General features: G+C 44.5%; 1 protein-coding gene across 1 annotated transcript in view; it reads left to right on the forward strand.

The window, feature by feature from the left end:
- LOC112216117 (disks large-associated protein 4) overlaps positions 1-23,772 on the forward strand; it is a 127,947-nt gene that overhangs the window by 73,276 nt on the left and 30,899 nt on the right. The window contains exon 2 of the mRNA XM_024375836.2: positions 22,318-23,603. Coding sequence (XP_024231604.1) covers positions 22,398-23,603 — 1,206 coding nt within the window. The 5' untranslated portion in view covers positions 22,318-22,397. The remainder of the gene's footprint in view (positions 1-22,317; positions 23,604-23,772) is intronic.

The following is a 23,772-nucleotide window of genomic DNA, read 5'->3' on the forward strand; positions in this document are numbered from 1 at the left end:
GAGTTAAATAAAGTTCGTTCAGAGCCATCGATGTGTCTGCTTGGGGGGATATATACGGCTGTGATTATAATCGAAGAGAATTCTCTTGGTAGATAATGCGGTCTACATTTGATTGTGAGGAATTCTAAATCAGGTGAACAGAAGGATTTGAGTTCCTGTATGTTTCTTTCATCACACCATGTCACGTTGGCCATAAGACATACGCCCCGCCCCTCTTCTTACCAGAAAGATGTTTGTTTCTGTCGGCGCGATGCGTGGAGAAACCCGCTGGCTGCACCGCCGGATTGCGTCTCTCCAGTGAGCCATGTTTCCGTGAAGCAAAGAACGTTACAGTCTCTGATGTCCCTCTGGAATGCTACCCTTGCTCGGATTTCATCAACCTTGTTGTCAAGAGACTGGACATTGGCAAGAAGAATGCTAGGGAGTGGTGCACGATGTGCCCGTCTCCGGAGTCTGACCAGAAGACCGCTTCGTTTCCCTCTTTTTCTGAGTCGTTTTTTTTTTGGGTCGCTGCATGTGATCCACTCGGTTACACTGGTTGTAAGGCAGAACACAGGATCCGCGTCGCGAAAAACATATTCTTGGTCGTACTGATGGTGAGTTGACGCTGATCTTATATTCAGTAGTTCTTGTCGGCTGTATGTAAAGAAACCTAAGATGACCTGGGGTACTAGTGTAAGAAATAACACGTAAAAAAACAAAAAACTGCATAGTTTCCTAGGAACGCGAGCGAGGCGGCCATCTCTGTCGGCGCCGGAAGTTGTATTCCTCTTGTTATTTCACGAATTAGGTACAGTAGGCTGAAAATATGGTGTTCTCTCTCTGCCTTGTCAGGTAGAGGAAAGGAAGAACCTCTTAAAGAAAAGCCATTAGCCAGCAAAGGAAATGCTGCTATGTGATGCTGCTCACTCTTTTGAAGTCAGCTGTATGCTGTAACAGAGGCTGCACCCACACAGATGAAGACGTTCTCTGCCAGTGTGTGTAGTCTACCTAGCTACTAATAATATTGTCTCTGTCTGTAGCTTACTGTTGCAGCCAGGATGACAAGTCCTCTCAGCGTCTCTGGAACCGAATCAACTTTGCGGTGTGCGGTGTGTACGTTCAACCCCACAGGGACCGCTCCTCAAGCTCTCTCAGACCACAGGGACCGCTCCTCAAGCTCTCTCAGACCACAGGGACCGCTCCTCAAGCTCTCTCAGACCACAGGGACCGCTCCTCAAGCTCTCTCAGACCACAGGGACCGCTCCTCAAGCTCTCTCAGACCACAGGGACCGCTCCTCAAGCTCTCTCAGACCACAGGGACCGCTCCTCAAGCTCTCTCAGACCACAGGGACCGCTCCTCAAGCTCTCTCAGACCACAGGGACCGCTCCTCAAGCTCTCTCAGACCACAGGGACTGCTCCTCAAGCTCTCTCAGACCACAGGGACCGCTCCTCAAGCTCTCTCAGACCACAGGGACCGCTCCTCAAGCTCTCTCAGACCACAGGGACCGCTCCTCAAGCTCTCTCAGACCACAGGGACTGCTCCTCAAGCTCTCTCAGACCACAGGGACTGCTCCTCAAGCTCTCTCAGACCACAGGGACCGCTCCTCAAGCTCTTTCAGACCACAGGGACCGCTCCTCAAGCTCTCTCAGACCACAGGGACCGCTCCTCAAGCTCTCTCAGACCACAGGGACCGCTCCTCAAGCTCTCTCAGACCACAGGGACCGCTCCTCAAGCTCTCTCAGACCACAGGGACCGCTCCTCAAGCTCTTTCAGACCACAGGGACCGCTCCTCAAGCCCTCTCAGACCACAGGGACCGCTCCTCAAGCTCTCTCAGACCACAGGGACCGCTCCTCAAGCTCTCTCAGACCACAGGGACCGCTCCTCAAGCTCTCTCAGACCACAGGGACCGCTCCTCAAGCTCTCTCAGACCACAGGGACTGCTCCTCAAGCTCTCTCAGACCACAGGGACCGCTCCTCAAGCTCTTTCAGACCACAGGGACCGCTCCTCAAGCTCTCTCAGACCACAGGGACCGCTCCTCAAGCTCTTTCAGACCACAGGGACCGCTCCTCAAGCTCGCTCGCTCCAGGGACCGCACCTCAAGCTCTCTCAGACCACAGGGACCGCTCCTCAAGCTCTCTCAGACCACAGGGACTGCTCCTCAAGCTCTTTCAGACCACAGGGACCGCTCCTCAAGCCCTCTCAGACCACAGGGACCGCTCCTCAAGCCCTCTCAGACCACAGGGACCGCTCCTCAAGCTCTCTCAGACCACAGGGACCGCTCCTCAAGCTCTCTCAGACCACAGGGACTGCTCCTCAAGCTCTTTCAGACCACAGGGACCGCTCCTCAAGCTCTCTCAGACCACAGGGACCGCTCCTCAAGCTCTCTCAGACCACAGGGACCGCTCCTCAAGCTCTCTCAGACCACAGGGACCGCTCCTCAAGCTCTCTCAGACCACAGGGACCGCTCCTCAAGCTCTCTCAGACCACAGGGACCGCTCCTCAAGCTCTCTCAGACCACAGGGACCGCTCCTCAAGCTCTCTCAGACCACAGGGACCGCTCCTCAAGCTCTCTCAGACCACAGGGACCGCTCCTCAAGCTCTTTCAGACCACAGGGACCGCTCCTCAAGCTCTCTCAGACCACAGGGACTGCTCCTCAAGCTCTCTCAGACCACAGGGACCGCTCCTCAAGCTCTTTCAGACCACAGGGACCGCTCCTCAAGCTCGCTCGCCCAGGGACCGCTCCTCAAGCTCTCTCAGACCACAGGGACTGCTCCTCAAGCCCTCTCAGACCACAGGGACTGCTCCTCAAGCTCTCTCAGACCACAGGGACCGCTCCTCAAGCTCTCTCAGACCACAGGGACCGCTCCTCAAGCTCTCTCAGACCACAGGGACCGCTCCTCAAGCTCTCTCAGACCACAGGGACCGCTCCTCAAGCTCTCTCAGACCACAGGGACCGCTCCTCAAGCTCTCTCAGACCACAGGGACCGCTCCTCAAGCTCTTTCAGACCACAGGGACCGCTCCTCAAGCTCTCTCAGACCACAGGGACTGCTCCTCAAGCTCTCTCAGACCACAGGGACCGCTCCTCAAGCTCTTTCAGACCACAGGGACCGCTCCTCAAGCTCGCTCGCTCCAGGGACCGCTCCTCAAGCTCTCTCAGACCACAGGGACCGCTCCTCAAGCCCTCTCAGACCACAGGGACTGCTCCTCAAGCTCTCTCAGACCACAGGGACTGCTCCTCATGCTCTCTCAGACCACAGGGACTGCTCCTCAAGCTCTCTCAGACCACAGGGACCGCTCCTCAAGCTCTCTCAGACCACAGGGACTGCTCCTCAAACTCTCTCAGACCACAGGGACTGCTCCTCAAGCTCTCTCAGACCACAGGTACCGCTCCTCAAGCTCTCTCAGAGCTGCCTGTGTCTCAATGCTGTGTTCTTCGAAAGTCTGGCTGGCCAGACGGAAGGAGGACACTGCACATGTTTCTCTGACATCCCGTCAGAGTTCTTACAGTATCAGTTGGAGAGAACAGAAGACAGAGGCTGTCATTATCCGTCAGTATCACTGCCGTGACTCTTAGTATCTAATGCTCTCTAAAGTCCAAGGGACTTCACTGGGAGAGACACATCAATTTTAGTATGCATTACATTTTGGACATCAGCTCTTAATTTTGATAGGGCGATTTCAGGTCATTTAAAATGTTTGTTAAGTGAATCAGATGCATCCTCAACATTCACCACACAGTATCGGTAGATTGAATTGTTGTTTGGTGTTCATTTACAGAGAGTTCCTCCTCTTGTGCAAAATGATGCAAGTCCTCCACTGTACCCTACATGCACTGTGTTGGCAGGCACGTTGTGACTTTAATGGGGATAAAAGAGGAGTCAAGCTGGTATATTGTTAGGGAATGCTTTGGTACAGCAGGGCTAAGCACAGTAATTATGTCTATGGGAATTACTAGTGGTGAGGATTATGTCGGCAGGCACGTTCTCCTTCCTGCTGGTGCTACTGATACATGTCTCCAGTGAGGCATTCATTATGGAACACATTCTAATGCAAATGATGACAGAGGAGGATGCTTGGTGCTTGCTACCTTCAAACTAAACAAGTGTGTCTTTTTTATATCTAACGAGTGTAAAAAGTTGTCATACTCAACTGTTTGGTTTGTGTGTCTTACCTCTGCCTACACAGCCACCTCATGTAGTACTACGACCATACAAACATGGGACACGAATAGTTCTCGAATAGTTCTCGTCATCTATGCTGGGTTAAATCAATATCCGTCCAAGGCTCCGAGTTCCTACGACTTACTAGTCCTTTCACTGCATCATGTTCTGTATAGAAAGGCTGCTGGTGGACTCCCAGTAATTGTTGTGTCTCTGAAAGCTACTCTCCTCCTTTCAGCCTAGCTGCTCTTTCCCCCCTGCCTGCTCCAGCGCCTTCCTTGATCGAAATCTCTGAGCTTTATTTACTCTGAGGTCTGCTGTGAGCTCACAGAGAGCGTAGGCTGCTGTTTACCTTCACTGAGGGGAGAAATGGCACTGTGTATGCTTTGCTAACAGACTGTTAAAATCAGGTGTTGGAACATTGTCATCCCCCTGCTTTTGTATACAATGCTGTACACTTTGCCCTTGTCATGCAACATTGTTTGATTGTCTCAGTAAGCAGCAGCAAGGTATTATATATCATGTTACAAATGCTGTAATATCGATGATAAGATTGATTAGATTTCAGCTTGTTATGTATGTGTATTATGTCTGTGTGACCCTGATGTAATCTTCCCAAATCGTCTTCAGTGTCCTGTCACAACAAGAGGCTTTGCCTGAATACACAGACAGGACAGCCACCACACCACCCTTCTGATGTTGCTCCTCTGTCTGACCAGTGTTACTTAGGGACTGTTCTGTCAGAGAGGTCCCTGTCCCCTCCCTCCCTCTCTGCCTGGATACACATATGAGACACTAATCCCTTTACACAAGGGAGAAGCAAAACTCCATATTAATTTAATCTGCCCGGGCCAATTGGACAGTGGTGGGACAGATGCTGTGTGGTCGTCCCTGATCTGTGTTCCTCTGGTATTTACAGAGGTCTAGTCAGGCTTCTGCTTCTGCTACTGCTACTGCTGCTACTGCGGCTACTGCTACTGCTACTACTGCTGCTACTGCTGCTACTGCTACTGCTGCTACTGCTACTGCTGCTACTGCTACTACTGCTACAGCTGCTACTACTGCTGCTGCTGCTACTGCTACTGCTACTGCTGCTACTGCTGCTACTGCTGCTGCTGCTACTGCTGCTACTGCTACAGCTGCTACTGCTACTGCTGCTGGGCAATCCACTCAAAGTGAGACCCTGGGCAGAGAGAGCTAGGTTATTACACTGTTACTGTACAGAGCTCTCTCAGGATAGTATGCCATTAGTTAGCAATAGCAAATAGGTGCTTATTGGTTAGACTTGGACCTGAGGCCTAATTATCCTATTTCAGTCTTCTAAGTAAATGGTGTGCTCGTGGTTATATTCACCTTGCTAATGAGACCAGAGTGGTTTACGACGAATCTAGCTAGATGTACTCAGACATTTCTGAAGTTAGCTAGCTTCAGTTAGCTTCACATTCCAGCCCAGGCTTCATCCACGTTACGAAGGTGGATATTGATTGTGCACCCGTCACTTACTCGAGCCTGCTCGAACCAGGCTTGAAATTGCACATTCATGTTGCACATGGCTAATTTAATGGCAAACTCTTCATTGAAACAATGCTAAAACATCAATCCATGGGCGAGTCAGAGTCAGATTTTTGCTGAAATCAAAATTAAGAAAATGTTATTAAATAGCAAAGTAAGCAAGCTATGTTGTGAAATAGGCTATGGGAAGTGCCATCTTTCTTTTCTTACGCATCGTTAATGCTGTCTTTGGTGTGCTTTATCAATCCACAAGCACCATTTTTCCCACTCCTATGGATAAAATAATTGTATTAAGTCATACAAAGGTTTTACTGTGCGGGAAGTTGCAAATGTATCCTATTATTACTAAATGTGTAATGTGATAGGAATCTGATTTTATTGGTCCTCAGACACTTCCTTCAGGATAAATGGAGTTAACCCTGAGTTAGCCTGCCCCGGAGCAGAGTGGTATACTACAAAGCAGCATCAATGAGTTAGATAAGCTTGAAATGGAGACTTGGCTCCCGAGTGGTGCAGTGGTCTAAGACACTGCATCTCAGTGTAAGAGGCGTCACTGCAGTACTCGGTTCAAATCCAGGCTGCATCACATCTGGCCGTGATTGGGAGTCCCATAGGGCGGCGCACAATTGGCCCAGCGTCACTGGGGTAGGCTGTCATTGTAAATAAGAATTTGTTCTTAACTGACTTGCCTCGTTAAATAAAGGTACAATTGACTCAACAACTAAAAACATATATCTAAGTTTAGATTTCTTAATAAACCAGAAAATCAATAGTTATTTTGGGTTTGTCAAAGTTAGCTGGCTTTGTAGTATACCCCTCAGGTTAGTTCTGAAGGATTTGTTGCCATAGAAATGTATTTGGCTAAAAGGTGAGCCACTTTCGTGTCACCGGCTATCCCGAGTTTATCTCAGAGTTGACCAAAGTTAGCTTTCGAACCGGATTCGTAGTACATTATTTTGATTACATAACTGAAGGTCATTGTTTTCCTCCAATCCAGAGGGACGGGTCAGTCAGAATTGGTCGAGATAAGACGGTATGGCATGACAATCAAATGGACAAATCTAATCACGCCAGCGAAGAATTAACCTAAACTGTTTGGTAAAATGGGTTAGGGTTGCATAGGGACTCCATTAAGATGTTGTTGTGGCAGGGCATGGTGCCAGACAGCAGCAGATTAAGTTTAACTCTGATTAACTCTCAAACTGAACCCATTGTTACAGTGGAAACCGTTTTGCTTTGCCCTTTGCTTCCTATGTGTCCTGTTCTATGTCCTCCTTCCTAATTTTTCTCCCAAATGTTTCTTCCAGAGGAGTATGAAGCGTTTTCCCCCACTAAACTCCAGCCCCAGGGACTTTTTAACTGTAAAGCACTGACGGCATTGTAAATGAATGCCCTGCCAGCTACTACCCAATATCATGCAATAGATCCCATAGGCCAAGCGGGTACACTGTAAGGCTAGCATGTTTCAGATCTGTAGACCCTTAGCAGTGTTGCTTAGCATGCCTCTCACAGCAGCACATGGCTCCATAAGTTAATGCATGGGCCTTCTTTATTAAATGATGTGAATCTCATTTCGCCTTGAGACCATTACACTGTCAAAGTCATTGAGTCAGAAAGTGGTGTTTCGACACACTTAGTCACTGTTGCCTTGTCTGCTCCTGTATGGCTCAGTTGGTAGAGCTTGGCCCTTGCAATGCCAGGGTTGTGGGTTTGATTCCCACAGGGGACCAGCACAAAAATGCACTCACTATGGTAAGTTGCTCTGGATAACAATGACTAAAATGTAAATACTCTGCTGTTGGTCCACAATATGACAGTTAAGATGTTAAGAGTCTTATCACTGAGACTATTGAAGACACAGAGAGTATAGCTTTTCACCTAGTAGTTTAAATGTTTCCTCACATTTGTAATAGATAACTGTTAGTACTGTAATGTTTACACATTCGAAAACCTATCACACAATGTTATGCAAATGTGAGGATGTGGGAGGCATGTTGAGAGAGTTTTTCAGAAGGCTTTTTGTGCGGCGGGTCAGTTTTGGGGTGCTCTGTCTGTTCATCCAAATAAAACACAACTTGATTATTTCATGGAAAATTAGTGTCCTAGACTGTTTATGCTAGTCAACAAACAACGTGTGAGTTTCTGTGGCCTTAAAGGTTCGTTACAAATTGGTGACGGTGGGATCAGCATGTGTAACTAGCTAACAGCAACTCGCATGCTTGGCCACAGTACTGTAAGCTTAGATCTCTAGAGATTGATTGTGACTTTACATGGTGTTCATACAGTTGCAATGTGAAGCCGCTGTACTCAGCCTGGCCTCAACCCTCAAAGATTCCCATCTGATTCTGATCCTATTTTACATTTTCTTCTTCAACTGAGTCCCACAGGTGTTAACCCATGCATACAGTAGTACAGTATGGAGTTTTGTTGTCAGGCAACGTTTAGTAGCTGGCATGAGATGTTACCATAATTAAAGCAAGCAGGAGAAGAAGGAAAAAGAAGCCAACAGCAGTACAGTGAGGATGGTAAGTTAAATGCTGTGAGGAAACACACAACCTTTCCCCTAATTCCACTAAAATACATGCAGTACTAAATGAAGGAGAGGGGAGAGCTGCATGTGCATGGGGATTGCCTTAATGGGCAAAGCGTTGATGAGCGTCCTATAAATGCCAAATGCTACTCGCTCTGAATGTTTCAACATGCCGTAGCATTTTAAAATGTCTCCCATGCCGTAACAATGAGAGTCGTTGGCTTTGGATAGAGACGTGCATGCCACCACACAGTCTCCACAGTTCCTATGCAGGCAAGTGTCTTTAAACCTGAAGGCAACAGTTTCAAAGGCTTCTGCCTGGTAACTCAAAGCCAGGGTTGTATGACTGTAGTGCTTGCTATAACCCATGCAGGTGAGTAGGTTCCCCTGGCTGGATATCCCTGTGCACTGTTAATCAGGCCTTCTGTCATTCTCTAACTGACTCTCTCTAGAAACTCTCTAGCTATCCATGATGCCCAATCAAAATGTGCCTTGAAGCCTTTTAACACTCACTCTGTACAAAACATCAGCCACCATTGTCTTCATGGAACATCTGTACCATATGCTTCAAGTTCCGATGTACCAGCCTTACTGGGGAAATCATTCTATTGATAGAAGTTGACATTAGGTTATGTTGTATGCATGGGCAATGGAGTGTTCTGCTGGGTAAAGCGTAAATCAAAGTCCACAGATGCTGAGACGCGATAGTCCTGCGAGCTATTGTGACATAGCTATGTGGCTCTGAGACCCCCATCCACGGGAGACGGAGAGCCTGAACGCGCACCAATTACCAACCAACGCGGCTCTGGTACACATCCTCTATTAATTTGAATGTGTTGACAGTTAGAGAAATTGCTTGAGCTGCACAGAGAATTTGAAAAGTATGGAAGCCAACGGTCCAATGTTCTAGAACACTGCTGTGCGTATGCACACACGTTTTGGAATATAATAGACCCTTAAGGCAGGCATGCAGCAGCAGGCTGTCATACAATTATGCTCTCACTACAGTCACCTTATCAGAGCCAGACTGTATAAACTTTGTAACTATGTCCACCTCAATCAATACATACAGTGGGGCAAAAAAGTATTTAGTCAGCCACCAATTGTGCAAGTTCTCCCACTTAAAAAGATGAGAGGCCTGTAATTTTCATAATAGGTACACTTCAACTATGACAGACAAAATGAGAAAAAAAATCCAGAAAATCACATTGTAGGATTTTTAATACATTTATTTGCAAATTATGGTGGACAATAAGTATTTTGTCAATAACAAAAGTTTATCTCAATACTTTGTTATATACCCTTTGTTGGCAATGACAGAGGTCAAACATTTTCTGTAAGTCTTCACAAGGTTTTCACACACTGTTGCTGGTATTTTGGCCCATTCCTCCATGCAGATCTCCTCTAGAGCAGTGATGTTTTGGGGCTGTTGCTGGGCAACACGGACTTTCAACTCCCTCCAAAGATTTTCTATGGGGTTGAGATCTGGAGACTGGCTAGGCCACTCCAGGACCTTGAAATGCTTCTTACGAAGCCACTCCTTCATTGCCCGGGCGGTGTGTTTGGGATCATTGTCATGCTGAAAGACCCAGCCATGTTTCATCTTCAATGCCCTTGCTGATGGAAGGAGGTTTTCACTCAAAATCTCACGATACATGGCCCCATTCATTCTTTCCTTTACATGGATCAGTCGTCCTGGTCCCTTTGCAGAAAAACAGCCCCAAAGCATGATTGTTTCCACCCCAATGCTTCACAGTAGGTATGGTGTTCTTTGGATGCAACTCAGTATTCTTTGTCCTCCAAACACGACGAGTTGAGTTTTTACCAAAAAGTTATATTTTGGTTTCATCTGACCATATGACATTATCCCAATCTTCTTCTGGATCATCCAAATGCTCTCTAGCAAACTTCAGACGGGCCTGGACATGTACTGGCTTAAGCAGGGGGACATGTCTGGCACTGCAGGATTTGAGGTCTGTGCTTTGACTAGGCCATTCCAAGACATTTAAATGTTTCCCCTTAAACCACTCAAGTGTTGCTTTAGCAGTATGCTTAGGGTCATTGTCCTGCTGGAAAGTGAACCTCTTTCCCAGTCTCAAATCTCTGGAAGACTGAAACAGCTTTGCCTCAAGAATTTCCCTGTATTTAGTGCAATCCTTCATTCCTTCAATTCTGACCAGTTTCCCAGTCCCTGCCGGTTAAAAACATCCCCACAGCATGATGCTGCCACCACCATGCTTCACTGTGGGGATGATGTTCTCGGGGTGATGAGAGGTGTTGGGTTTGCGCCAGATATGGTTTTCCTTGATGGCCAAAAAGCTCAATTTTAGTCTCATCTGACCAAAGTACCTTCTTCATATATTTGGGGAGTCTCCCACATGCCTTTTGGCGAACAACAAACGTGTTTGCTTATTTTTTTCTTTACGCAATGGCTTTTTTCTGGCCATTCTTCTGTAAAGCCCAGTTTTGTGGAGTGTACGGCTTAAAGTGGTCCTATGGACAGATAATCCAATCTCCGCTGTGGAGCTTTGCAGCTCCTTCAGGGTTATCTTTAGTCTCTTTGTTGCCTCTCTGATTAATGCCATCCTTGCCTGGTCCATGAGTTTTGGTGGGTGGTCCTCTCTTGGCAGGTTTGTTGTGGTGCCATATTCTTTCTATTTTTTAATAATGGACTTAATGGTGCTGAGGATGTTCAAAGTTTCTGATATTTTTTATAACCCATCCCTGATCTGTACTTCTCCACAACTTTGTCACTGACCTGTTTGGAGATCTCCTTGGTCTTCATGGTGACGCTAGCTTGGTGGTGCCGCTTGCTTAGTCGTGTTGCAGACTCTGGGGCCTTTCAGAACAGGTGTATTTGTCCTGAGATCATGTGACAGATCTTGTGACACTTAGATTGCTTATTTAACTTATTTAACTAATTATGTGACGGTATTTGGTTGCACTAGATCTTATTTAGGGGCTTCATAGCAAAGGGGGGGGAATACATATGCATGCACCACTTTTCCAGGGTTTTTTATTTTTATTTTTTGAAACAAGTTTTTTTTTTTTCATTTCACTTCACCGATTTTGACTATTTTGTGTATGTCCATGACATGAAATCCAAGTAAAAATCTATTTAAATTACAGGTTGTAATGTAACAAAATAGGAAATTGCCAAGGGGGGTGAATACTTTCACAACCCACTGTAATTGCCCATTCTGGGACACATGAACAAAAGAGGAGCAAAAACACTGTTTACAATCCAAGGCTAGCCTACATTACTTATTGTATCTAATAATGCAGACTCTGTGGAGGATAAATGGTAAAGTCTTGCTTGTTTACAGCTCCAGTCTGAGATGTGTCCTTCTCTAATCATAATCATATCTGAGCTGGAAGTGAGGCTCTTGAATAAACAACACAATGCTAATGGTTGTCCTTTGATTAGCCTTGTCATCCTCAGCCATCCTCAGCCCCCCCCCAAGGGAATACAGCTGGGACTGGCTCTATAACAAAAAGAGCCACTTGTGACAGAAACAGGCGACTGGGAGCTACTTGGCAGACAATGGGACTAATGACGTGTGTGCTCTTATGTAAAGTGTCAATCCTGGGTGAACAGGGGCTTCATGAATTTTGGAAGGATTATGAATTTTTAAGTGACATGTGAATGTGTAAATGTCAGTCCTTATGATTTGCTATCTTTGAGACCCAAGCATTGGCCATGAATGCCCTTAAAATGTATTACTGATTCAGTCCATATGTTCATAAAAAACTATTAGACTACACATCACAAAATCCCAAAGCATTTGGGTGATATACACAACCTTGATGCCAAGGTCTGAGAGTGAGAGAGAGAGAGAGCGGATGAGAAAGAGAGAGTGAAGGAAAGAGAAAGGGAGGTGATTATTTAGGGAGTGTTTTCTAAAGCCGATGCCCAGCAGGCAGCAATATATTCACCCCTGAACAAGGAGCTGTCCGTGGCCTGGATCAATACCTCTGTCCTCCTCCTCGCCACAGACTGAAGGGGAAGTGCACTGCTACTTAGCACATTCATTACAGGCCTGGTTAGTGGCAGGACACTGTGGGGTTTGGCTTGGTAATAAATCCCTGGCTCCACTGCCTAACCGGGTCCAGGTCTGGAAAATAAAGTTCAATAGTGGCTTGTCGTCACTAGACAAATATATTGCTTTAAAATGATTTGTGTAGATTAAGCTGCTTTCTGCATTAACCAGAGCCAGATCAAATCTTCAGAATTCTCATTTTATATCAATATCAAATAATTTCTGGGTAACAAAGAAGTACCTTACTGTAATAGATTTCCATTAAAATGGGCAAACATTTCTCAAGCAAGAATTTTGCTGGGACTGATCTGAGTTGTGAGGGTTAACTGAAAATAAGCTGAAATTGGCAGAGAGGTATGGAAATGTCTTTGTTATTGGTCTATTAACCAATTTACCACATGGTAATGTCACCATGGAAAGCCAAAACTCCCGCCCGCTAATTAGAAGGTCCTGTGTAGATTGTATTTTCAAACATCAACTATCAGGAAATAACGCTGATCCAATTTCTACACACTTTTACAGCTGTTGTACAATATGATACAAAACACAGGAACATTTTGATTGCACTGGGCCTAGTGTGCAAATCTTACAGCGCTAAACTAAATAGACTGATCTGATGCTGGAAGACGAAACCCTCTCTGACTCTCTTTTGTACTCTTCAGATCAGAAGCTTCATCAAAGAAGGCACATTGCTAATTTTTGACAGTCTGTCCCCCGCTCTCTTGTATCTTATTTGCACCTAATAAACTCAGTGTTACGCAAATTAAAGCTCTTTAAGGCCAAGCAGAGAGGCAGTCACCAAAAAAATGTGCTTCCAAACTAAGCCTTTACAGAATATATTTTGTGTGATGCAAAGCTTGATTTGTGTCACAATCAGGCTCAGACTGTGTTTAAAAAGACTGTGTGTGTGTGTGTGTGTGTGTGTGTGTGTGTGTGTGTGTGTGTGCGTTCGTGTGACCTTCTCTTAATATCAGGTAGGTCACCCGTGATACAAGTCAGTATTCACCATGTCTGAGGGCGTCGGGAGATGATGTGGAAACCGGCCACTAGGTGCAGCATTGAGCACTGTTACCTTCACATAGGTTTCAGTTTGGCTAGTGCGTTGTGGACGTGGATGGTGAATAGGTGTAAGCATCTGCCTCTGATTTCAAAGGTTTCATGTTTGAATCCAACAATAGAAGTTGTTTTTAATATTTTGGTTTTAAGACTATCCCAAACCTTAACCCTTACCTTAACCATTAGCCGTTAATGTCTAAACTTAATCTTAAACACTTTGAAATTTGACTTTTGAGAAACATGGATGAACGTCTAATTCTGACTTGAGACTGTGAGAGCTTGTATCTTAAAACCTATTTTTTACACTTTTTGCCTAAAACGACGTACCCAAATCTAACTGCCTGTTGCTCAGGACCTGAAGCAAGGTTATGCATATTCTTGATACCATTTGAAAGGAAACACTTTGAAGTTTGTGGAATGTGAAATTAATGTAGGAGACTATAACACATTAGATCTGGTAAAAGATAATACAAAGAAGAAAAAAAAGTTTTTTGTGGAGGGGGTTTGTACCATTATATTTGAAATGCAAGAGAAAGGCCATAATGTATTATTCCAGCCCATGCACAATTTAGATTTTGTCCACTTGGTGGCAGCAGTGTATGTGCAAAGTTTTAGACTAATCCAATGAACTATTGCATATCTGTTCAAAATATTGTATCAGGACTGCCCACATGTGCCTAATTGATTTATTAATACATTTTCAAGTTCATAATTGTGCACTCTCCTCAAACAATAGCGTGGAATTATTTCACTGTAATAGCTACTGGAAATTGGACAGTGCAGTTACGTTAACAAGAATTTAAGCTTTCTGACCATATCAGATATATCATGTCCTGGGAAATGTTCATGGGGGGGGGGGACGACTTATAGTCTCCTTCATGTGCTGTCTATGATTAGAAACAGTGACAGTGTTTTCAGCCTACTGTAGGACAAAGTCACTTAAAGTGCAGTGGTCAGAGTTAGAACATTTTGAACAATGGAAATCAATTGAAATCTTGTGTACCTTTGCCTCATAATCATTAGACCACTAAAATTGCAGTTTTGGAATTATTAATTCCTTACGGACCTGGATTATTTCCTCATCTTTTTTCATCAAATAGTAAATAATACTAATAAATATGCTCATCGTTGACAGGTGATAGGTTTCCTACCATCTCATCTCTGCAATGTGATTCTGTTAGATATGGTGGGGGGGAGACTATTAAAGGTTCATTTACATTTTTTGTCTGTTAAATAATTATTGATGACAGAGATATGAGTCAATGTCAAACATCAAACAGTACTATATGCAGGAATGTGAATTAAAAGAGATCTCTGTCTCTTTGATTTCATATGCCTCTGTAGATGATATGTGTGCCAAAACAACACAAATGTCCCCTGCTTTTTTGCTGTCACATGTTTCTTCTTAGAATTGTTCTGCACCAAATCAGCAACATTAAATGACACATACTCCTCTACCTGGTAGGTGTTAGTAAAGGGTGTTTGTACTTTCTAGGTTATGCAGGTTTGCTGTTTTACCTTTTAATCTGCATCCAGCAAGCCCTGCACAGCCTGAAGAATTTCCATTTACTTGAATGGCACCAAAACACCTTGATCACTGGCGTCCTCTGTGTGGTTGCACACTGCATCACACATGTCCAATCTAATTTCTATAGTATTTTATATTGATTGTTGTGCCCTTGGCTTATACCAAACACTTCACACACTAGTAGTTCACAGACCTGCTGGATTTCAGTCTCCAAACAACCATAAATCAACCCTTACACAATGCATCAAACACCATGCCATTTACTTAAACCAAGAAAATATGGCATTCTGAAATTCACTGACACTGCACGGTATGTAGGAACGTCCGGAGCAGCTTTCAAATAGTAGCATCATTTCTATCAACGGGGAGTCCTACAGTATCAAAGATCCATAGGAGGGAGACATGAGAGCAGAAGTATGCTCTGCTCCCAGTGTGGAATATGATAAACAGTGTCTGACACTGGGGGGTTCACTAACACAGGTTAATGTCAGCCAGCTGTGGCTTGAAGGCTGCTGATTAGGCTTGGAACTGTCTCTGTGCTCTGCTCATTTTTGAAAAACCCACCTACGAAAAGGACTATACACATTCAATAGTGATACTCCCCAATACCCCTCCTTTTCCTCCTCACAAATATGCATATCACATAAAGTACACTAACAAATGATTGTCATCTACATGTTTACACACACACACACACACACACACACACACACACACACACACACACACACACACACACACACACACACACACACACACACACACACACACACACACACACACACACAGAGGCAAACAGCTTGCTGCTTAAACAGACCCAGCAGTCTTGTCACTCAGGGCATGGGCGAAATTGTCACATGGGATGGGTGGACAGGTCTATTCGTCCCCCACAATAATTTCTTTAAAATAATTTGTATTTATTTTTTATATATAAATATTCTGGGGGGGTTGGGATTACCCTGGAGGTCAGTGGCCCCCCAGATGGCATATGAACACGTCATAAGTATGTGTAGAATTGCAGGAAATTAGCTTTAAAACTTATAATGTTTCTCTCAGCCTCATGACAAAATGTGTAGAATAGCATTATATACTCAACAGAAATATAAACCCAACATGTTAAGTGTTGGTCCCATGTTTCATGAGCTGAAATAAAAGAGGCTAGAAATGTTCCATATGCACAAAAAAATCTTATTTCTCTCAAATTGTGTACACATATTTGTTTACATCCCTGTTAGTGAGCATTTCTCCTTTGACAAGCTAATCCATCCACCTGACAGGTATGGCATATCAAGACGCTGATTAATCAGTATGATCATTACACAGGTGCAGCTTGTGCTGGGGACAATAAAAAAACACTCTAAAATGTGCAGTTTTGTCACAAGGTACAATACCAGATGTCCTTCAAAATATCTCTCAATATAACCCTCAAAATTCCCCTGTAGAAGTCCTTCAAAATACCACTCAAAATATCCCTCAATACTGTATACCCCTCAAAATATGCAGGAATATACTCCTCAAAATATCCCTCAAAATACCCTTCAAAATACCCCTCCATATACCCTCAAAATACACCATATACCCCTCAAAATATCCCTCCACATACCTCTCAAAATACCCCTCCATATAACCCTCAAAATATCCCTCCATATACCCCTCAAAATATCTATCAAAATACCCCTCAAAATAGCCTTCAAAATACATCTCCATATAACCCTCAAAATACTTGTCAAGAGAGGCATAATAAGTCAAACTGTGTAGAATTGCAGGAAATGTTTTTAAAATGTAAAAAAAATTAATGGAGGAGGACCCACACCAACATTTTGCCCTTGACTCAGTGTAGATCTCTTTTACCATGGCAGGCAGGCCACAGCTCCCATGACACTAACGCTAAGCCTGTGCTTCCCCATTGTGTGTGTGTGAACTGGTGACAGGCATTTACAGCCTGGGCCCAGGGGATCCTCCCTCTACTTGATAATTAACTCTGAGCCTGTGGTCCAGGTTCCATAGACAAGTCAGGCTGACCCTGGGAACAAGGAATGCATGGATTCCTTTACGCTGCAGCACTTCTCACCATCTCTCTATAGAGTGCTGTGTGTGTGGGTACGGGTGTCTATGTATGTGTGTATTTGTGTATGTATGTGTGTGCGTGCATGTGTTAGTGTGTGTGTGGGCTCCTGTGCGTCCGTTTATGTGTGTGTGTGTGGCTTAGGCAGATAAATTACAAAAGCCTATATTGCTGTAAAGCTTGCTGTATTTGTCACGGCGCTGCTCTGCTTCAGCTGACACAGACTGAGATAAGTGGGAGCTCTCATACAGCAGATGGGGTGCACAAGGTTAGATAAAGGAAACAAACCCCAAACTAATGTTGTGGTAATGAAATGTGAGCGCTACATGCTCAACTCCGAGGTAGGATTTATTTCCAACTATGCTGTAGAGGGAGATGCTGAATGACCATGCAGTGTGTTCAATGATACAGTTATTACTCCTCTAGGAAGCAACTTGCATGGTAAGCAGTAGTCTCAAATAAATATGGGCTTTTAAAAATATTTTTTAATGTAATGTTTACAGAGCTTTAAGGAAGAACAGATTACTCTGAGCTACTAGGAAAACATGGCACCCTCCTGATTCCAAAAATCATTCCTAGGCTACCACTAGTTTTCTTGTGACCACATACAGTTCCATCATCAATTTCCTCAGCATGCTTTAGGCTTCCAGCTGCATGTAACCTGAGTCATTGTACCGGAGATCATTTTTTTGCCAGGCAGCGCTGGGATGTCAGAAGCACCAGCAAGAGAGAACCAACAAACATGCTGAGAGACGTGTCTAGACTGACTAACCTTGCCAGCACTGCCTGTTGCTGTGGAAACCACTATCCGTGTTGACAGACAGGCCACATGGGACTTTAATTCCATGGCAGGACAATACGGCCCACATTCATCAGAGCTTTAGGACCCCTTGTCTCCTGTCTCAGAGAGGTGATGTCACAACAGCCATTCAGCAGTGAGAGAGAGAGGAGCCATCCAACCTGGTCTCAGAGCATTTCGTATTATTCTGTACGTAAATCCGACACACACCATTTAGTATGATATGTTAAGTTTCATATGGTATGTATTAATTTGTGGATGTCCATCACCCATTTCGTATGATATGTTACGAATTACAATTTGTATGATATGTTATGAATTTGCAGAACGTACAATATGTTACCAATTTGCCCAACGTATGATATGTTTCAAATTCTAGCTAGTTAGCTAATGTTAGCTAGGCTAGGGGTTAGGGTTAAGATTATGGTAAAGTAAGGTTTAGGGTTAAGGGAAGGGTTTGCTAAAAGGGTTAGGGTTTGCAAAAATGTTAAGGTTAGTGTTAGGGGAAGGGTTAGCTAACATGCTAAGTAGTTGCAAAGTAGCTAAAAAGTAGTAAGTAGTTGAAAAGTTGCTAATTAGCTAGAATTGTCTGTGATGAGATTGAAACTCGCTACCTTTGGATTGTTAGACGTTCTAACGTAATTTCCGGACTATAAGCCGCTACTTTTTTCCCACGCTTTGAACCTCGCGGTTTATACAATGACGCAGCTAATTTATGGATTTTTCCCACTTTCACAAGATTCATGCCGCCAAAAAACTGAGCACCATCACATAATGTGATGTAAATCGAGCGCGGTCAAACTTCCCATCATTCTGATTACGGTAGTAATTTTGTCACCCTCATCATGGCAAAGATACGTGATGCAGCTTTCAAGTTGAAGGCGATCGATCTGGCTGTTGAAAAAAGGAAGAACTAGAGCTGCTGACAGCGTGGAGCATTGTCAAAAAATCCACTATCATCAACGGGTTTCGAAAGGCTGGACTGCTGCGTAATGAAGAGGGCAGCGAACCAACATCGGATGAAGCAATTCTGAGGCTATTCAACTCCGACACTGAAGGAGATGACTTCAGTGGTTTCAGTGCACAGGAGGAGGAAGATAGTGACCAATGACTTTCTTGGTAGGCTACTGTTTACTGCTATTTTGAAAATTTTTGTTACAAGCCGTGTTTCGTTTCAAAGCCTATTTATTTTTGTTACAAGCCGTGTTTCGTTTAAAGGCTGTGTAAAGTTAATTTGTTTCAATGTCCCGGTAGGCACCTGCAGCTTATAGACATGTGCGGCTTATTTATGTACAAAACACTTTTTTTTTTAATTCAGTGGGTGTGGTTTATATTCAGGTGCGCTTAATAGTCCAGAAATTACGGTAGTTAGCACCTACTCATCCAACTCGACCAACCAACCTACTTTCATTTTTGCCTTAAGTAACCATCTGTCCTATGTAACCATACCAAACGTAACATGTCATACTAATTTCAGTGTCCTGGATTTAAATGTACTAGGTTACGTCTAGTCACTGAAACCAGGCTGAGCCATCAGCTCTGCTTCACAATAATTCCTGATTCCCTGAGCACTCTACCATCACCTTTGTCTATGGTCAGGTTATGACAGCCAGGAGAGTTAACTGAGGTCAGGAATACAGAATACCACATCTGAGATTCCTCTATCATTGGATCCTCTCCAGTCCCTCCCATGAAAATATTTAAATGGGGGGGAGACAACCCGTATCGGACTTTTGTAGATGTTTCCTTTATTCCCCATGTTAACCTCTGTGAACCTGAATCTGTTTCTACCTGCAGTTCACCTTCCACTTGTACAGGGTGGTTGCGGCAGCAAGGTCTGCATTCCTACGCACCTAACCCAGAACATATGGGCAGACAGAGTGGAAGACAGGGTTACACTCTCAGCAGTGAAATGCACACACAGTTTATATTTGTATTGCTAAATAAGCTTGATAAAATCATAAAAATAAGTTCATCGCTTTTGAATTTCAGTCAGACATTCATTTGGTGCTTTAATAACTTCTTATGGCTGGGGGTAGTATTGAGTAGCTTGGATGAATAAGGTGCCCAGAGTAAACTGCCTGCTACTCAGGCCCAGTTGCTAATATATGCATATTATTAGTAGATTTGGATAGAAAACACTCTGAAGTTTCTAAAAACTGTTTGAATGATGTCTGTGAGTATAACAGAACTCATATGGCAGGCAAAAACCTGAGAAAAAATCCAACCAGGAAATGGGAAATCTGAGGTTTGTAGTTTTTCAAGTCATTGCCTATCGAATATACAGTGTCTATGGGGTCATATTGCACTTCCTAAGGCTTCCACTAGATGTCAACAGTCTTTAGAACCTTGTTTGATGCTTCTACTGTGAAGGAGGGAGGAATGGGAGCTGAATGAGTCAGAGGTCTGCCAGAGTTGCATGAGCTGATCTCGCGCTCATGTGAGAGTTAGCTTGCGTTCCATTGCATTTCTACAGACAAAGGACATCTCTGGTTGGAACATTATTGAAGATTTATGATAAAAACATCCTAAAGATTGATTCTATACTTCGTTTGACATGTTTCTACGAACTGTAATATGACTTTTCTTCTGAACTTTCGCCTGGAATTGCCTGTGCGTCATGATTTTGGATTGTGTACTAAACGCACGAACATAAATGATGGACTTTATCGAACAAATCAAACATTTATTGTGGAACTGGGATTCCTGGGAGTGCATTCTGATGAAGATCATCAAAGGTAAGTGAATATTTATAATGCTATTTCTGACTTTGTTGACTCCACAACATGGTGGATATCTGTATGGCTTGTTTTGTTGTCTAAGCGCAGTACTCAGATTATTGCATGGTGTGCTTTTCCGGTAAAGCTTTTTTGAAATCTGACACAGCAGTTGCATTAAGGAGAAGTTTATCTAAAGTTCCATGCATAACAGTTGTATCTTTTATCAATGTTTATTATGAGTATTTCTGTAAATTGATGTGGCTCTCTACAAAATCACCGGATGTTTTGGAAGCAAAACATTACTGAACGTAACGCGCCAATGTAAACTGAGATTTTTGGATATAAATATGAACTTTATTGAACAAAACATACATGTATTGTGTAACATGATGTCCTATGAGTGTCATCTGATGAAGATCATCAAAGGTTAGTGATTCATTTTATCTCTATTTCTGCTTTTTGTGGCTCCTCTCTTTGGCTGGAAAAATGGCTGTGTTTTTCTGTGACTAGGTGCAGACCTAACACAATCGTTCGGTGTGCTTTTGTCGTAAAGCCTTTTTGAAATCGGACACTGTGGTGGGATTAACAACAACTTTATCTTTAAAATGGTGTAAAATACTTCCATGTTTGAGGAATTTTAATTACGAGATTTATGTTGTTTTGAATTTGGCGCCCTGCACTTTCACTGGTTGTTGTCATATCGATCCCGTTAGCGGGATCAAAGCCATAAGAAAATAGGCAGTGACCGTTAAAATACTTATAAGCACAGATGGTAAATTAGAATTTCCCACTTGATGTAGTCCGCATATAAAGATAGTCATATAATTTTTATGAGCAGAGCATATACCGGTATGTACTTAGAAATTCTCTGTCCTGAGCTCAGTTGGGACGTACTGATGTTTTCAAATCCCTGGCCTACCCTTGACTCCTGCATGCTGTTGGTTTGTTCTGTAGCTCCACCTGCTGGTTAGTTGGAGAACCGTGTGGACATGGTGATGTGTGTGGGCCAGTGTCTCGGAGAAGATAAAAAAAATCTGCTGGCAGAGGGCAACTCCTCTGTGTTTTACAGCACATTTTGGTCTAGCATAATCAAAAACATGGCTGAAGAATAGCTGTGTGACACATATTAAGAGCTTATAAGGTTCTACAAGGTTCTATCTGCGTTTTTGTCAAAATGTAATTATTGACATAGTCTTGTTCTGTTCAATGTTCTCTACCTATATAGTTCTCTAAATACCCCAATTCAAGTTGTTAAGTTCAAAAGAAAACAAGATTTTGAAAATTGCTGACACAATTCAAACCAATGAGGGTTCGGAACTTTAGGTCCTACTATATTTGGATAGTCCAGATTGTCTACAGATGGTCATACTATCAACAAAGTATCTGCTGATAAGCAACTGACTAACTGTTGATAAGCAACTGCTTGCTAAGGTTATGGTTAAGGTTAGGGTAAGGTTTAGAATAAGAGTTAGTGTAAGGGTTAACGTTAGAGTAAGGGTTAGGGTAATGGTTAAGTTTAGGGTTAGGATGAGGGTTAGGGTTGGTAGATAGTTAGTTGAAATGTTACTGAACTTTAAAGCCAATTATCTCTGAATCATCTTTTTGCAGACAAAACCTTATAGTCCCAAGCTCTCATTATGTCTCTTAAGTTAGTGCTCCACTACAGTAATTAAAAGAGCTTAATGAGCTCCAACTCTAATGTGTTTATGAGCTTAAGTGGATTTGTAGAGCCTCGTACTATAAACACTTAAGGTTGTTCTTTACTGCTTGACTCCAGCATCATCACAGCAGAGGGGAAGTGTAATGTATGAGTCGCACTCATACTAAGTCGTACTATGAGTCGTATTCATACTGTAACAATCAATTCCTCTTTCTTATACTGTATATTCTAATAGATATCCTATTCCCCTCTGTTCCAGGATGAGCCCTCCAGGGCTATAGACGCGCCCCAGCTGGAGACATGTTCTAAGAGCAGCAGCAGACCTGCACTGTGGCCACCATGAAAGGGTTAGGTGCCAATCGCAGCCGTCACCTGTCGGACTCCTGTGAGCCATCGGGGGGTCCCCAGAAGCCCCTGTACCCCTTGACCTCTGACCCCCATGGTCCCTTCCTCCTGAGCCCCACCATGAACCACTACGGCACCTTGGACCCCCACCAACTCCACCACTACCAGGCCTCCAACCCCCAACCCCTGCCTCTGGAGTGCCTACTGCCCCTGAACCAGATGTCCAACAGCAGCACTTTCCCCCGACTCCACGTTACCTCCCAACCGGAACAGTCCGACTACTCCCAGGGCTGCATGGTCCCTGCCGGGGGCGGAGGTAGGCCTGGTGGCAGCCGGGTGGGCACCCTGTCCACCTCCATGTCAGTGGGCATGGGCCTGGGTCTCAGCGGGGCTCCCATGATCACAAGTGGATCAGCTACCATCTCTTCTGCGGCAGCGGCCAAGATGAACCGGCTGCCATCTAACCTGCTAGACCAGCTGGAGAAGCACCTACCCCTGCAGAGGGATGGCTTCAGTACCCTCCAGTTCCACCGGGGCAGGGTGGCCAAGCAGCGCAGCGAGAGTCCCGGACGGATCCGCCACATCATGCACTCTGTCCAGAAGCTATTCAACAAGTCCCAGTCGCTGGAGGGCTCGGTGGTCAAGGGCAACATGAACAGCACTACAGGGGGAGGTGAGGAGGGGACCAGGCAGACCTGCAGGAGTAAGAGTAAAGACAGTGCTAAGACTGAGACGCTGAAGCAGCGACCTAGCAGGCAAAATACACTGGGGCTTTGGAGCTCAGACGATGCCCTGGATAGTGACACAACCACCAAAGTTGGCACTATCGCCGTGGGCTACCGTAACCCACTTAGCATGATGACGCTGGGCAGGGCGGTGTCTGACAGCCAGGCTCCTCCCAGGCACCTACCACATGGCTACAACACCATCTCTGCCCACACACTCAAGGCCTCCAAGAGCAGCAGCGACCTCAAGTACTTGGCCTGCCCGCAAGCAATGACAGGGACTAGGGGAGGGGAGCTGGTGGGAGGAGGAAGCAGGGAGAGCACCCTGGTGAAGCGAGGCTCCTGGTCCACACTGACCCTCAGCCAGGCCAGGCAGGTGCTCCAGAAGGGTTCAGCCACTGTCAACAGGACCCTGCTCAAATCCAAGTCGTGTCACCAGGACCTGACCTGTCAGTACCTCCAGGTAGGAGGCCCAGTGAGTATTATTCACATTAGGCACTAGCAGCCACAGCCACTAAATCTCAGAAATTAGGAGATTTGTTTTAAAACCTAATTCATTTGAATCCCTTTTAACTACTTCAGCAGCATCGTGACATTTACGGTCTATAATCCCATTATTCAAATTCATTACAAATACCACACAA

The sequence above is a fragment of the Oncorhynchus tshawytscha genome, linkage group LG16, assembly GCF_018296145.1.
Source record: "Oncorhynchus tshawytscha isolate Ot180627B linkage group LG16, Otsh_v2.0, whole genome shotgun sequence".
NCBI classification, from domain to species: Eukaryota; Metazoa; Chordata; class Actinopteri; order Salmoniformes; family Salmonidae; genus Oncorhynchus; species Oncorhynchus tshawytscha.